Raw genomic sequence first — 17,374 nt, forward strand, 5'->3', positions numbered from 1 at the left:
TCAAACTTTGTGGCCAATTACAGGGTCAAATGCACTGTTTTATAAACAAGTCTTTTCTACAAAACCCACCCACAAAGTACACCCATAATCTACATGCACATGTACATTGTAACAGTTTGACTGCAAAATCCACTGTCCTTCAGCATATATGCAAACTTGTATTGTCAAAGCGTAAAGCAGTTGGACATTCAAATTGATTTGGTAAGAAAGTGAAGAGGTTTTTGAGCTCGGGCAGGCGCTTCTACGTGTCACTTTGTGGTCGGTCGATCGGTTGGTCGGACGGAAGGTACGGTAGGTCGGTCGCCGTCGGTCGGTCGGTCAGTCAGTCAGTCAGTTGGTCGGTCGGTCAACAGGTCAGTCGGTAGGTACGTCTGTCCCCAGAAAATTGACCAAAAATGGGCCCCCTAAGTTTACCAACTGACCAAAAAATTGACCAAATGCAATGTCGTCATCAGTAAATGCACTCTTGGCGAAAGTTTCCGGAACACACCCGTTTGTCTCGATCGATGCGCATGCGCGTCTATTTTGCATACGAGGCGAGACATTCTGGAACCAGGCCAGAACTTATTGTGCACCCCTGCTTGTTTTCATTGGCCACCTCTCCCTCGCCCCCCCCCCCCCCAAAAAATGTGATTCCTAACTGAGCCTCTATTTATGGCCTGATACTACACTTTTTAGTGGCAAGTAACAGGATAATAATACATTAACGAGGCATAAATTTCCATTTTGTCGTACCTATAATTTCTGGTGTCCGTGTTTGGTCATTCTCTTGTTTACAATTAATCTTTTCGAAAGGAAACCTCTGTTGTTGTTTTTTCCCTGATGTTTTAAAGAACGATGATTGTACAAAGTACATGTATGCATGACTTCCTGAATGTGCCAAAGCTATCAGCGTCTTCTTGTGAGCGTCAGGCATCGTCTGCGCGCGAGTACATTCGTATCAAACTTGCAATGTTCTCCTAGACTTATCCCTACCCCCAATAACTTTGGATCACTCGAATTACGCAGTTGATGAACTGGAATCCAGTCTAAGGTCTCCCCCAGCTCTCATTTTCTGGCCGTTGAAGGCGTACTTGTGCACTGAGCAAATTAATACATTATGCATTTAGTGGCGTACACGTAACTTAAAATTCTCCATTTTTGTTTAGTTTCATCAGCATAAATGTTTCTGTTTCCCTTCAATTAAAGCAATCTTTTTCATTACTTTAGAGGGCCCAGTTTTGATAGCACTGATGAGCTGTATGACAACATTTTTGGCTGAAAATACGCCTTTGGTGCGAAATACATGTAGGCCTAGACCTTGACTACATTTTATCAGCTTAAAAAAAAAATGTGCAAACAAAAATTTCCTTCTCTATTTTGAAACAGCATTAATCGAAAGCAGGTATTTTTGCCTTGGCCTTATAAAAAAACCCAGAAGAGATACAGTGTAAGTTAGGGCATCCTTTCTCGCTAATGGAGCCTGTGACTGTCAACACATGGATATTACCCTAATAGATAGCAAAAAGCATGTGATTCATGACCCACGGAATCCAGAATACAGCTTGGGAGATGTCATTTCTTTAATGGCTTTGTTTTGGGGAGTTTTACAATTTATTTTGTAGTCTTCAGGGATAAATGTTAGCAGACAAGTTGGCTCCACTGGATATGAGAGTATCTTGTGATAGGCCGGGTTGGGTCCCGGTACATGTAAGTCTTAATGTAGCGTGTCATCTGTTAGCAATTTGATGAATCACCCTACTCCGTACAGCATCAAAACGTGATTGCTGCGCGATGGCAGTAGGAAATTATTCAACTTTATTGAGCATCCCTGGGAAAAATGTACGCTACATCATCATTTTCTCATTTCCTGGAGGATTCGCATGTCGGCATCTGCGTTCTGGCCTTGTTAATCACGCGACTTCATATTAAAAACAATTATGTATAGCCAAGGGGGAAGTTCAAGCAAGAACTATCCTTGACCATAGTTTGACTACCTTTGCCCGTTCCTATGCTAGTCGACTATTGGACTGGTCTCTAGTTGACTATTTGGGAAGAGCCATCTGAGGTTGGTCCCAATCACTGGTTTAACCACTCTCACCACTCTCACCACTCTTACCATAATGTACAATGTACAGGACCACAAAGTTTCAAGATGATATTTTGGACCATCATTTCACGAAAGAATTTTCACATTAACCCTCCTATGCAAACATACATTCTGAGCCAAGTTGTCCTTTCAGTCAAAATCAATCAAGTGACTGTTTTCACCAGTTAAGAGCTCCCAGCCTGCATAAAGGAGGATTGACTGGCTGTGACTGTTTATGTATACAGCTATGTTTGACTGTAGGTGATTGATAAGCCAGCTGTGCCTACCACTTTCCTACTTTTGTCTGTTGACAGAATTTGACTAGTCACGGTGCTTGCTTAAAATATGATCTGACTGTTGGTGACTAGCCTGTGCAAAAGGCACGGCAGGGGAAGAGGATTGACATTTTGACTTTCTGTGACTGTTCAGATAGCAGGAGGGTTGTACATTATGTAAAATGTAATTGTCTACAGGTATGTGTACTGTACTTACATGTATATATGCTGAATGACATAATCTTGTCATATACTGAAACGCTGAACACTACCATACCCTTCCATCCCTTGCCATTAGCACTGACCCCTACCTGACCCCAGCACAACCTACATACATGTACATGTACAACCCTAATCACCATACTCCCTCCACAAACAACACATCAAAAACGATGGAAACGCTCCGTACCTACAGGCTCTGCCTTGCGGACAGCAACAGACACAGCCCATCTGATTTATGGCTTGTGTGACAAGCCCTTCACTGCACCTAGCCTTGTCATATGCATCCCATAGAGGAATCATTGACAAAGTGGACCTGCCCAGGCTAGGGGCTTCGGTGTAATAAAGCGGGAATTTTCATATTGGATTTCAGGGGACTGATGTTGTTTATGATTGCCGCATATGACAGGGCTGGTTTCGGAACGGAAGCCATATACTTCTTTCTCAAAAGGCATGGAATTTTGACCCTCATTTTCAATCATGAATACGTGGGATTTGTTTATTGACATGCTCTCAATGAGGGGGGGGGGGGGGGGGGAACGTATTGGCACTCACAGCATATAACTGTATTCATTTACACTTTGCCAACAATAAATAACACTTTGGCACATGCACGTGCACGTTTGAAAGGCAAAATGCGAGCCGGTGTGTAGTGTGAGTTTTATGAAAGAAAAGGTGTTTTGACTACCAGTTCTTTGAAAAGAAGTTTTCCAATGGAAGCACGACCTCATACATTATGTACATTTGCAGTTAGCTTTTATAGCCATTCTCAAAATGCCGTAAATTATGGCTGCATTTTGGCATTCTCTTTTCGAGTGTTTTGCCACACACACACACACACACAAATCACATCAGTCTCTGATGGTTCCTGCTGGAGTCTTCATTATTGTTGCAATTAATATTAAATTTCCTCATGCTTGATCCAGGATTGAAGAACAACATTCATAGAGTCCTAATGTTTTTATGGAGGATTTGACCAAACACGCCCAACAGGATATAAAGCTTTCTACACCGGTGATGTTTTAGTAATTGGATGACTTAACGTGCAAGTCACCAAAATACAGAAATTTAATTGCGACAACAGCAAATAGTTCCTGATAAGAGATACCGGTAATTAGCTGGTTCCGACTAGTTAGTTCCTCTAAAATAATTTATTTTTCTATTACGTGGTTTTTTTTAAAAAAGACGTAAGCAAGCCCACCTGTCTTTCTCTTCACGCGTCTCAGCGCGGATGAACGTCGTCGCCTTGGTCGTCTGTATGCCTAGTGAGAACTTCTGGCCGGTCTGCGTGTCAGCGTTGAAGACCGTAGTGCATTGATACATGTTGATGACACCCTGGGGCACGGTGTTGATCTGCGTTTGGGGAAGGAGAGACAGGAGTTCCAGTGATGAGAAGAGTGAGATGAGGTACAGAGGAGAAACGGGGCCAGGAAAAAAAGGGTTGTTTTCAATTTCCACCAAGGCCTAAAAGAAAATATCTGCAGTCAAGATATCTTCCAAACATTTTCAGGCATACCTTAGAGAACAAGGGTCGGTTTCAACCTGAATTTTAAAAAAATGCATTCAGTGACTGATGTTTAACAGTGATATATCAGGCAAACATAAAGCTGTTCTCATCGGACACGTTCAATCCTGAAAACGGCAAACGACCACTATCCAGCCAGCCTGTGCCAATTTAAAGTTGTGTTTCCCATGCTATTTTCAAGTCTCATCACAAAAAATAGATTCCTTTGCTTGCTACATGTATATTTCTAGCAATAAAAAAGTTATTTTCTTTTTTGCATGAGACATCGACTGAAATAAAAAAACAATTGGCTCATGTTGAGTTATTGAATTATTACATTACAATTTCGAATCATTGGCTGCCAGACAAGAATTCCGTTCTCCTTATAAATGTAGGCCGCTGTTCCGCCCCACAATCGGTATCGATAATGTATGGGCAGGGAGCCAGTCTGCTCGGAAAATGGATCTGTTTGAGCCCAAAACAAAAACCTTTTTCAAGAAGTTTGCAGCATCAAAAAAAGGAAAATGGGGTTTTGGTTGGAATTAAAACATACATGAAACTTTAAAAACCTGTTTATCCTGGTTCCCATTATTAAATCAAATAAATTCTTGCAACGATGAGAGTTGTTATGCACATGTTTTCAAATCAGCCATTCGGTGCTACAACTACAAGTACCGGTACATACCGGTACGTGTAAGGCCACGATTGAGGAAAAAACATTTATCTGAAATAGACAAAACATTTCTCAAACCATTTTAACAAAATATAGCAGTTTCCTAAAATGTTGAGCATCTTTAAGCGTTAACTGGAAGTTGTCAATTTCTTTTCAAGAAAAAAACCTTGAGCTTAATCTCCCAGTAAGCAACTTCTCCCGGTACCCCAAGCCAGTGAAATCAGTTTTCTACAAACAATGAACCAAGTTGACTCCAAGTTGGCAGCTTGAAGTGAGAAAGTGTCAGAGGGCAGGACTAGTTTTCCCTGTTGGGAATATGAGAGATGCCAACTTGTTGGCATTTAAACACAAATCTAGTCTGCCGAAGGTCAAAAATTATATTTGAGAAGTACAGAGGGGTAATACAGTGTACATGTACATGTACATGAGCAAAGTTTTCTGGGAGAAACTCAGAATTGAATAGAAATGGATTAAAGTTTGAAAAAAGCACACGTCAAAATGAGTGTATTTCATGCTTTTCAAAAAAAAGGATTCCTTTTCGAAAAAAAAAGATTCCGTTTTTCCTAATCAATGTTCAATTTGTTTGTTTTGAAAACCACTGTGTTCCAATTTGGACATCGGCATCCCTCCGAAAAAGGAATTTCATTTGGCGCACAAATGAACTCGCCCTGTGAGAGCCGAATTATTGCCTGGCAGCCAATAATTTGAATTTGGTGAAGAAATCATTCAAATACTAAACGGGGGTGTTTTTTGTGTTTTGATGTCTCATTCAAAAGTAAATACCTATTTCTAGAAAAATAGTAAATTGAAAAAGAAAATGTATTTTTCAAGGTGAAACTCACGTGAAGCGCATCTTTAAATTTTCTATTATGAGGTTTCAAATATCTAGCCAAATAACTGGAATGCATATACCGGTACACTAATTATTTTATTAATAAAAAATATTATATTCAAGCCTTTGAAATTCAGGCAAGAAAATACTTTCACAAAGCAAGAGCCTCAATAATGAATCACTTGACAAAAATTTCGGTACTACAACAAAATAACAACAAAACACTCTAGCATGTACATGTGGTTCCAGATGAAAACCCCACTTGCATCAAATCAAATTCCTGCCAACGTTTCGGTGTTCAGAGAGCGTTACGTCAAGGTTGCTGGACATTTTGTGGGGCAGATGACTTCAACACAAATTGGCTTGCAGGGCGTGACGTTGCATTTGAAAAGCTTCAATGGCAAAATGGAAAACACAAGAAATGGGGAAACTTGGCCAGTGAAAATTCAATGTACGCTTAAAAAACTTGCGTCCTGCAAGTGAATATATCACAAGCTCTCAACTGGTTTTTTTAATACATTTTAAATTTTTGTGTTTTCACATGGATCGTGATGATGTGGGCACGTTACTGGCTCTGATGTGGGGACACTCAGCAGAAATATGGGTTTTTAATAATTTTATTTAACCCTAACTCCCCAGGCATTTTTGCTAGGATGCAACCTCAATCCTGCAAAATCATCCAACTGCCTCCATGTAAAAATTGCATACAGCCTCAATCCAAAAAATCCTCCGCTTTTTCTTGAATGTGGTCACTGGAGGGGTGTCTACTACCTCAATCCTGCAAAATCCTCCAGCAATCACTGTCAATATGTTGAGGCAGAGCCAGTGACATCTTGGAGCAGGGCGGAGGATTTCAGGTATAATCTAGGCCTAGATTTATGCATGGCTGAGCAATAAACAACACAAGGTCCAGCCCAAGACTTTGACACAGCCCATCCTCCAAAATCAGCCACACATTTTTGCCATACATAGTGTATATGTAGCCTCAATCCTGCAAAATCTTCCATTTTGCAAAGAGGATTCTGGAGGACTTGAGAAGGTTAGGGTTAATATCTGTTTGTTGACATACATGTAACTTTTTTTATTTTAATTGTTGCCTCTAAAAATGTTATCTGTTTCGTGTTTGTTTCTTTTGTCTAACTCGTCCAATTTAATTTGATTCGCAAGTTCCCATGGTTTTTCAAAATGTTGTAGTTTAGGGGCCAAGTACTCGACAAGCTCTGCTTCATACGGGTCCCCTCCACTTCCTATTACTTTCACATGTTGTCCTTTCATGTTTAGTATTTTATACACGTGTATTATCCCATGTTGTAAATTTATTTCTAGGAATGAAGTGGAAAATCAGTAAAGTAAACAGGGGTGGATCCAGAAATTTTTGCAGGGGGGGTGCCAGGTCCGTCAGATTTTTGTACATGTACATGTATGTCTGATTGATGCGGACAGCTGGACATTTAGTTAATACTATAATTTTTTATAATTTTTTTTGGGGGGGGGGGGGGTCAGAAAGAGAGAGGGGGGGGGGGGGGGTTTCAACCCCCCCAAACCCCCTCTGAATCTGCGCCTGGTAAACTTACACAATGTGTGCACAATATTGGCTCTGATGTAGGCGGACTTAGCAGGAGTATGCATTTTTTATAAATTTATTTAATCTATCCCTCAACATTGAGATACTTAAACAACCTGTTTCCTTTATCTGAATATATTTCTAGGTAAAATCTTCCAATACATTTTTCTATTGGGGTGTGTGTGTAAGGTGTCTCACTGGTAAAGACAAATGTAACAGGTGTAACTAATCTGCTAAAGGTTTTAAAAATCCTTGACCTACGACTTGTTGAAAGCAGATTATTATTTTTTCTAAATGCCAGGATGCTAACCCTCCAACACGCAATCCCGGGAAAAAACATCTCTCTCCAGCAAAACCTGAATTATATTGTTACTGACAGGTGACTCAATACAAGTCATTATGAGAACTTGTAAAAGGAAAAACCAAATGTAAAGAAAACCAAAGATAGGGTAAAAGGGTTGTTCCACAGTGTCGGACGTACATTTTGGACAATTCAACAGTGCATAATAAGAAGTGTAATCAAAAAGTGGATTCTATTTCAGATGTATCAATCAGTTACTACAATGGTTTAAAAAGAAGTTATTCATCCAACTGTTTTGCTGTTAACCCTAACTCCCTAGGCATTTTTGCTAGGATGCAACCTCAATCCTGCAAAATCCTCTGACTGCCTCCTTGTAAAAAAAGCATACAGCCTGAATCTTCCAAAATCCTCCATTATTTCTTGAATATGGTCCTTGTAGGGGTGACCACTGCCTCAATCCTGCAAAATCCTCCAGCAATCACTGTCAATATGTTGAGACAGAGCCAGTGACATCCTGGAGCAGTGCGGAGGATTTCAAGTATAATCTACATGTAGGCCTAAATTTATGCAAGGCTGAGAATAAACAACACAAGGTTAGGCCTAAGACCTTGACATAGTGCATCCTCCGAAATCAGCAGCACAGTTTGCCATATAGCCTCAATCCTGCAACATCCTCCATTTTGCAAAGAGGATTTTAGAGGGTTTGGGAAGGTTAGGGTTAATTAATGTACGTTTTCAGTTAAAAGTAATGGCTGAACTGCTGAACATTGTTAGAAATAAACTGTATTTCAATTTAATAAAAAAAAATGTAATCAGCTTCAAAATAATACACAAGTGTCATTTGTGGCATTGGGATTTTTTACAGATTTTTTTTTTCATTGAGGTATATAATTCCGGGGAATAGCCCAAAAGGTGAAACAGATAACATTCAGAAGGATGTCATGAATTAGAAACGCTATTTATGTAACTTCCCTCCGTGGCAAATTATATTTGAATTTCAAAATATCACCACCCTTCAGCCTGTATTATTATCATTTGGCATTTGTCCAACAATTAATGTGACTACAGGAGAATTTGAGGAAGTAGGCATTAAAGACAATGATTACTGAAGGTGAGGGTTTGCACACACCCTTAAAGGTAGAGTAGATCATTTGCAGCTATCCAAAAAGTAACTGTCAAAATTATTGTTCAAAAGCTTACTTGATTTAAATAGTAATGACACTAAACTCCCTGTGAAATTATTCTTTTTCACATGCTGTCAATTTGAAGAAAACAATAAAAGAAGGCCATTTCCAAAGATGTGTCACGTGATGCATTTTTGGAAATTTCTATTAGTAGTTGGTTGGTAATTCAGTGAATCCGTGAATGGGTTTACGCAAGTGTTGACAGAGCGCACAAGAGTGCCGTTGCTATAATTCGTCGGTTCAGTGCATGACATCATGTAGCTCCAATTGACTGAATGGGAACATGTCCCGGAAGCTGATTTTGAGAGCAATTCAAAACATGACTCGGCAACTTTTGAATTAAAACCGAGATACTAGAATATTGTTTGCTCGGATTGTACAGCATTCAAGGCGCCACAAATTCATCAGTTTAGTTGTTAAGCACCCATCTTTAGATTTTGAAAACGTCTGTTTCTTCAGACGAAAGAAATTAGTGCGCAGGCATAAGTTACATCATAAATCAACCACTGATCAACTCATGGTTCTCGACTAAACTTGCTCCAATTTTTGCAGACATCATGCGAAACCCGGCTGTGTTTTTCCTGAAGTCAGACTAGTACAGTTTGTTGCTTTTCTAAGTTTCAACTTACGCTATCATCCAGGGCATAGGCAAGTTCCCCATTCTCGTACAAGATGAAGCATCGACGCTGCCATTTCTGTGCAAAACAAAATCAAAAGGAAACATCAGAATCAATTAAGCCTCTACATAAAAAATTCTGCTAATTTTTTTGGAGTATATGAAGACAAATGCAAACACACTAATCAATTCACATCATCACATGTAGCCTGTGAACTTTTAAAAGGTCAAAGCAATTTTCCTCTAATGTCTCTCTCATTGAACAATACATTCGTCAAGGACAAGGGAGGGGGGGGGTAATAGACAAGTGCGTAAACTATAGTTTTGTTCATCATATATATAGGCATGTTCATGCATGCATTACCCTCTTTCCGTAAGTGCAAATTACGAAAGGTACCATTTAAACAAGTTAACCTTTCGGTTCAGCCCACTAAATGTGCATGTGAATACATGTACATAACTCTAGAATCTAGTAAGATATTTTTCAGTTTTGGGCAGTATACTGGAATAAAAAGTGATGTGGGATACAAAAGAACTTCTTTCTAGGTTATCTTCCATTGTTTTCCATGTCTGGAGCAATCAAATTTTAATGTATTCAAAGTTCTTTACCCTCCCTCCCTCCCCCCAAAAAACCCGTACTAACCCTAACCTTTCCAACTCCATAAAAGCCATCCCCCTTTGGGGGGATTTTGGCAGACAAGCCATCTGTACCAAGTCCATGAAAATCAGATAGTAGTGGTGGTCTTGTTATGGATTTCGGTGGATTTCAGTGGATTTGGTCATATATTATTATGTGAAGCAGGGTCAGTGATGGATTTGGACTTGGTCCGGTACTTAGTAAAAGAAAGTAGGGAGTTAGGGTTAATAAACTCTTTCTTTTTCAAAAACTAGCAATGAACAAGCCACATCCAGTCAGTGCACTAAATTTAATCGGGTCAGACTGCCTACAGTCCAACAGCTCAACTGCTATCCAGTGATAACTGTATCCAGTATTGAACTGTTTTTCAATGCACTGCACTCAGTAACATAATACACATCATAAATAATGAAGACACGTCATAATTCCCATCTGCTGCTCTCAAAAAATGAAATACAACAAAAGCCAGTTTACTGATCGGGTTAAAGTACTCTGTACAATGCCCTAGGGTTATGAAATTCCCCCCCCCCCAAAAAAAAAATATGGTAACTTGGCATACTTATGTACAAAGGTTGTGGATTTTATAGCTAAAAAGCTTATTTCTGCAACACTGGGTTTTGTGAAGGGAAAATCTTGAACTTTCAAACTCCCTGAACTTTTTATTAGGATGCCGTGAGTGAGTCTGGGTGAAATTTCTGAATTACACATTTAGCAGTCAGAGAAAGGCCTTGACTGGGGCCAATATTTAGGACGAGGAAAGAGACATGATTCACTTTAAAAATTGTGTCGGAATGGAACTTCTTTTTTTTTCATACACACAGCAGTGCTGTGTGCTGTGACAGCACAAGTTCTAATCAAAGCATTATTCTCCACAACATTTCCTCATACTGTAGAAAGAAGGTCTTTTAAAAACAAAAAAACAACAACAAATAAACAAACAAAAGCCCTACTAGAATAACCCAAAAACACAGCCTGCCCCTTGGCCTTGGGTCATTTTCTGGAATTGTTTCCAATTTTTGCGTTCCTCCTGACTTGATCATAGTCATGTTTAAAGGAAGAGTTTTCTTGGAAGAGTGCCCTGCCCTCTGTCTCCTGTGTAACTTGCAAGCACAAATTTTGTCCCGTAATGCTGCCCTGCTAAATTTTTACTTTGTGAAATACGCGGCAAATTAGTTTTAAAAAAAAATCTTAAATTAACTGAATACACACTATGATCCAAGTGCTTTAAACTAACTTTCCAAAAATATGCATCTGAGACAAACTACAGGTGACCATGCCTGGGTCCACCTATCTATGACTTTAATGACATGACATCCTTGTCTTGTTCCCTGCCTACAGCACACCAATGACACTGGCATTTATGGCTGTCTCCATCAACACCTTGGGAAGGGGGCCAGGGGAAAAGAGAGACCTGGATTTAAGAGAGAATAACTAGATCTTCAGGAAGCTAGGGGAACCTGATAAGGCCCAGAGTTTGCATCCGGTCAAGGATAAAACTTGCATCCTGATGCAAACTGAGGCCTCAGGGCACCAGACTAATTTAATATGTTTCCAGACATGGGAACCTGTGTGTCTCTCCACGGATTATCATAGCTACACAGGTCTTGACTTGGTGGAAATCTCTGAGCGTTATAACAAAAATCCTGGGATATTTTTGAGAGAAACCTTCCTCAATCCATTAACTCTGCAGGAACCTGATAGTTTTGTACTTGAACTTTCAACAGGGAATCTATAAAGTAAAGAATTTGGCTGTACATGTAATGTACATGGGGCACTCTGGATTTACTGCAGTTTCCACTTTCTGTCCCTGTTACATCTGCCGTCTATATTTTGTTTATTCTAGATGCACTCCTCAATGTATTCTTCCTCCAAGAGTGATGACACTGTATGTGAAGCACACAAACTATCCAACAAATACAAATTGGTTTGAAGTCATTTTTAATTACACTTGAATGGCAAATTACAAAGTTCAGAGTTAATATGGGGACACGAAAAAGGTAACACTTTGGACCCCAAATTTATAGAACGATCCACATGTACATGTAGCTTTTAAATTCATACAATATCCTACAAAACCATTCGATGGAGTTTGAAGGATCTGGGACTGGACCAGGTCTGAGAAAGATTGGTAGGAAACCTGAGTTTATACTAAACGGTACATACTGTATATCATACATACTGTCCACCGGTACGCGTACTGTATAATGTACCGTACATGTTCCCAAAAAACATTCCATGATGCATTTTTTTTTTTAGATTCATTACATTGAGTAGCTTTTTTACAGGGGTACAAAACATGGATGGCACCATAGCTCAGCAATGTGAACTTAACTATACATGTATGTAACTGATGCTACCGGTATAGGCAAACCCACTGATAATACAACACACTTGTGGTTGGCACCTATCTGAGCCGCCACAACAATCACCTCTTCCGAAACATCTCATCGCCCCGCTGCAAAACCACACTACCGAATCCTCCAAAACTATTATCTCCGGTCTGGGTTTTGCCTTGAAAATCAAAAGGAGACAAAGAACCTAGCGCCTCAAGTCAGCCCAAGGACTCGGACAGCCCTTTCAGGGCAAGATCCCCCTTTCCTGGATGAATAGCTGGATTAGCGCAAGTGGAAACGGCCCATTGAGGGGCTCGGTGCTGACGTCTTTTTTTTCTCTCTCTCCCAATTTTAAAAAAATGGGACAGGGGCACAGCGGCCCGACAACAGATGAGCAACACACAACACTGCCGTGACTCCCTTGTGTGATTTGAGCTGCTTAACAATGGGAGGAAAAGAAGGCAATGAGGATTTAGTAACTTGGGTGAGCTGGGGAGTACATGTATACAGTTATACCGGTATCTGGGTCTCCTTAGAGTAACACTGGCTTGTTAGTTCTAGCTCCCATGGGTGAGAGACTTAAGAGGGGAACTGAGAATCTTTAAGCTAGGTTGCAGGTACATGTATTTCATCAAGAGGCTTCAGTATCATTTACATGTAGCTCCTTTAACTCTAACACTACAGTAACACTCCTGAATCCTTCAATTTTAATGTGATTTTCCACACACCCTAGCAGGGAGTCAAGGTTAATGAATACAATCTTGCATAAATACTTATGACATGTACATGTATGTATACCCTATGTGTGATTATAAAAGTAATTAACTTTCTTGGTGTCTTTGTCAACAATCTTACAAAAGAGACAAAAATCACCATGAATCCATTTTGATAAGAAAAATGAGATAAACCACATGTTTTCCCACCTTCCATCACAACAATGAAGAGTTTATGTTAGTTTAGCGCTTTTTTGGGGGGGGGGGATAAAACATGAAATGGCAAAGATTGAGTGAAATTCATCAAAAATGACAGTAATAATTGGGAGTCAGGTTGGCACAGTGGTTCTTTCCTCGCCTTTCACCTCCATGGCCTAGGTTCGATTCCTCCCCTGGTCCACATACATGGATTGAGTTTTCAGTCCCTACCTGATTCTGTGGGTTTGTCCCCGGAATATTCTCCTGGGATTTTCCTCCCATGTCTAAAAATGTAATTTCTTTATTGTCTAATATCTTTACAGGTTTCTTGAGGCTTTTGAGCAACAGTGCATCGTGCACTTTTAAGGAATCCTTGATTTCAATATGTCCCATTTGATGGATGATTGTTATGACAATCTTTATATCCAGGTACTTTAAAGATTCATAATATAACCTTTTTTTCTCAATCTGGGACTTGCAGGGCCAAAATGAGGCTGTTGAGCTACAGTGCATCAGGTGCTTTTGCTAGGGAATCCTTGATTTCAATATATGTCCCATTTCATGGATGATTGTCATGACAATCGTTCTGTCCAGGTACATCAAAGATTCCTAATACCTTTTTTCTCAATTTCATTCTGGGACTTGCAGGGCCAAAAAGAAATGACACAAGTTCTCCAAAGAAAAGAAGAGACGTCCCCAAGCTTTACAATTGACAACAGCAAACACCTTGAAATGACCAGCACAGACTTGCGTCAACCAACTGACCAGCCACGACCCCCTCTGGCCATTCAACTTTCAATCTCGTCTTCGGACTCCTTCTTTTTTTGTGCTTCTTCTCAATTCAGAACCCCTCAGCGTCCCTGGATGACTAAAAAGAAGTCCGGCCGCACAATCCAAGGTCTCTCGGACCAGAGTAGGGGATAAAAAAAAGACCGGACTGGGCGACCAGGAGCACCTCCTTCCCCATTATTCCTAGGTGCCATCACCTACCATTAGTCATTCAGTTGAACAAGAATAGGAACGACGATGCACCCATATAAACTCCCACCAACCCCTTCTCCCAACCCCAACCCCCCTACTCTTTTGTCCTAACCTTGTAGTCGAGTGACTTTGCTATATTGTAGGTTACTGGTTGCGTCACGTACAATGTAGTTCTAAAAACTTTTTGTATGCACATGTAGGTATGACGTACACGTGATAAAGTACTGATGACTTTTCCCTCCCCTTCAAATAAATGGACAAAAAGTAGAATTTCGAAGACAAGCAAGTATTTAATTCAACCCTAACCCCCTAGTAGTTCCACAGGACTACCCTGCTAAATCCAACAGAGTCCGACGGTTACTCATATGAGTTTCCTGCTCAAGCCAACACAGTCCCACACAATCCAACTTGCCAAGTTGTTGGGTACCTGAAAAATGTAAAATGACTGGCATGCTCAATCCAACAGAGCCTTATTTTTCTGTTTGCTGCTTGGCGTTATTTACCAGTACCCAACAGAATCCGACTCTGAATGTTTTCAGTTGCTAAACAGATTTCAACAGGAATATATACCAGGGGGTTACTGCTCAATCTAACAGGATCCAATGGAAATGTAAAATAGTTGGATTCTGTTGGACTGAGCAGGGTTAGGGTTAAGACTTTTTTCCATTAAAAAAAATAAGAATATCACCAAACTAAGAATATGTACATAAACATAACTGAAAAGAGATCACGATCGCAGTCAGCAATGATTTTTACACTCAAATGCAGAAATCCGGGATAAGTCACCAACCAACCACCAGTTGTATTGCAGGCAACAATCCCAATTCCCAATGGACACTACCATACACAAACTACATGTATGCTACTTATAGCCACTTCATGTCCCTTCGCGCTTACAGAAAGTATCTTTTTTGACTTGGGTACTTTCTTTTACTTCTTTGCTTTAGGGCTTGAATTCTTTCAAAGGGGATGTTAGGAGAGAAGGCCTTTGTAACAACAAATACTAAGATGCCAGGGTGAAATAAAAACTTGTATTCAGAGGCTCCAACTGAAACACTTAAAGGGCCCATGCAATGTAATTTTTGAATGCAATTTTTGAAAAGCTGATTCGTTGATTTGTTGTGTCAGTACAATGCAGTATGCCAATTTGCCAACTGTTCTCGCATGTTTTTAATAAGCAAATTTATGGGTTCACAATTTGAACAGAAAACCCCCTAAACTGAACAGTGTCTTCCTGAAATGACATCACAGCAACAGCGCCCTCAGTTGTCTGGAAAAGCATGGAAACTTTAAATGTTTAACGAAGTGCACTTTTCAACAAATATAAACCAAAAAGGGATGTCAAGCAGTTTTTATACATTTAAGAGCACTTGAACATAATATGTTCCTAAGAAAAACTCATTTTATGGCCCTTTAAAATATCCATTTGGTACATGTACATACATGTGCCCATAAAAATGGGGGAGAATTTGAGTAAATACATACATGTACATGTATACCAGTATATTCTCTGTGATCTCAGATTGGTGTTATTATGTACAACAAATGTATGTACCGGTACTATAAGTTATCCCGCGAGCGCGAGTGGAACACGGAATAATGTAGTGCGTCTGTGTCCCACATACCACGAGGCCGAAGGACGAGTGGTATGTGGGACACAGACGCACTACATTTTCCATGTTCCACGAACGCGAGCATGATAACGAATTTATCTTCAAGCAAACTTGATGCACAATAAAGATGAAACACACACTGTACACAAAGTGCTTATCCTATTACACGTGCATGGTTTGTACGGAATGGCGCGCGCATCTTGGAATACCGCAAAACGCAGAGTGCGGTATGGACCGTGGCCGTGCTACATGGTTATAAGTAGCACGGCTTGTTGCCATGGATCGACCAATCAGGATCGAGGATTCGAGTTTACTTGAAGATAAATGTTTGTATCACAACAGATAACACAAAACAGTATTTTTTTCTTTTAAGAAATGAATGCAAAACCAGAGGGTGGTATTACAGTCAGATGTACATTGTACATGTTTATTATTACATGTCAGATATTTACGGACTATTTACCACAATTGTCCGAACAACTATGGAAAATAAATTTGCACCCAAAAATATACCATGTTTGTACTGTGTACACTCTAAAACAAATGTAACAGCTCCAAATTGTATCTTTTTTGTCTGCAAGTACACTTACACGTACCTTTGTCCACTCAAATACCGGTATAGTACATTGTGTACTTGTTTACTTAGTACAAGTAAGCCTTCATGCAAGTATTTTGACTTGTAATTGTGCGTACATGTAGTTTTCATAACAAAACAAGCTTTCATAATTTTCAGCACACTTTTGGTCACCCTGATCAGTATTCAACCATACGTAGCCTGATGTAGCAATGGGACTAAATTGTTGACACCTCTAGTTCATCTGGCAAGCACTGAGGCGTGACCGCCAAACGATTGTCAACCTAGGTACATAAATTAAAGGGGGGTTAATTGACCTCACCTGGACCGCAACATGTATACAAATAATGAAATAAAAAGACACCGTAGCGCAAAGAGAGGTCAGCCACATTTAGGACTCTTGACTTGTTTTATTGTTGGAATTGCAAGATTAATATATTAAAAATGACAATAAAAGGGTGCCAAATAGTCTACGAAACCACACAATTGCCCACATATGTAAACTACACAGCTGTCCATGTACATAAAAATACAAAGCCTGACGAGAATCCAGCCATATTTGGACTCTTGACTTTTGTTTCATCAACACTGGCAACAAAGCCGCTGCATTCCCGGCGCAGGTCAAAGGTCGCTACCTGCCCTCCCCTGTGGGCTTGACAAATAGCAACAAATCACTGGGGCCCAGTGACAGGCAAGACGAAACACAGATAACATTGACAGCAAAAGTACACAAACGTCACCTATGAGGCTGTCAGGTATGCGCTTATCAGCCACAATCTGTGAGCCAGAAGTTGTAGACATACTTTTTTATTTTAATTCTGAGGGAGATCTGATTGAAACCAAGCACATGCAACTTGTGTTTTAAACAGGTACATGTACTAACTAAATGTGCACGATGTGTATGCAGTGTATTTTATACATCAACAATACATTACATTTACAACGTAAAATGTTAAAGCCAGAGTCCATCATTTGCAGCTATCCAAAAAGTAACTGGCGTACTTATTGTTGAAAAACATACTTAGTTGCAAGATAGTAAGGGGACTAAACTCCCTGTGAAATTATTCTTTCTGGCAAGCTGTCATTTTG

The 17,374-nt window shown here is 39.9% G+C and overlaps 1 protein-coding gene across 1 annotated transcript in view; it reads right to left on the reverse strand.

Annotated features, from left to right (window-relative positions):
- LOC119734998 (myosin phosphatase Rho-interacting protein-like) overlaps positions 1–17,374 on the reverse strand; it is a 49,894-nt gene that overhangs the window by 14,686 nt on the left and 17,834 nt on the right. The window contains 2 exon segments of the mRNA XM_038208669.1: positions 3,764–3,915; positions 9,250–9,315. Of these exon segments, the coding sequence (XP_038064597.1) occupies positions 3,764–3,915; positions 9,250–9,315 (218 nt within the window).

This window comes from Patiria miniata, unplaced genomic scaffold (genome assembly GCF_015706575.1).
Source record: "Patiria miniata isolate m_02_andy unplaced genomic scaffold, ASM1570657v1 HiC_scaffold_28, whole genome shotgun sequence".
Taxonomy (NCBI): Eukaryota; Metazoa; Echinodermata; class Asteroidea; order Valvatida; family Asterinidae; genus Patiria; species Patiria miniata.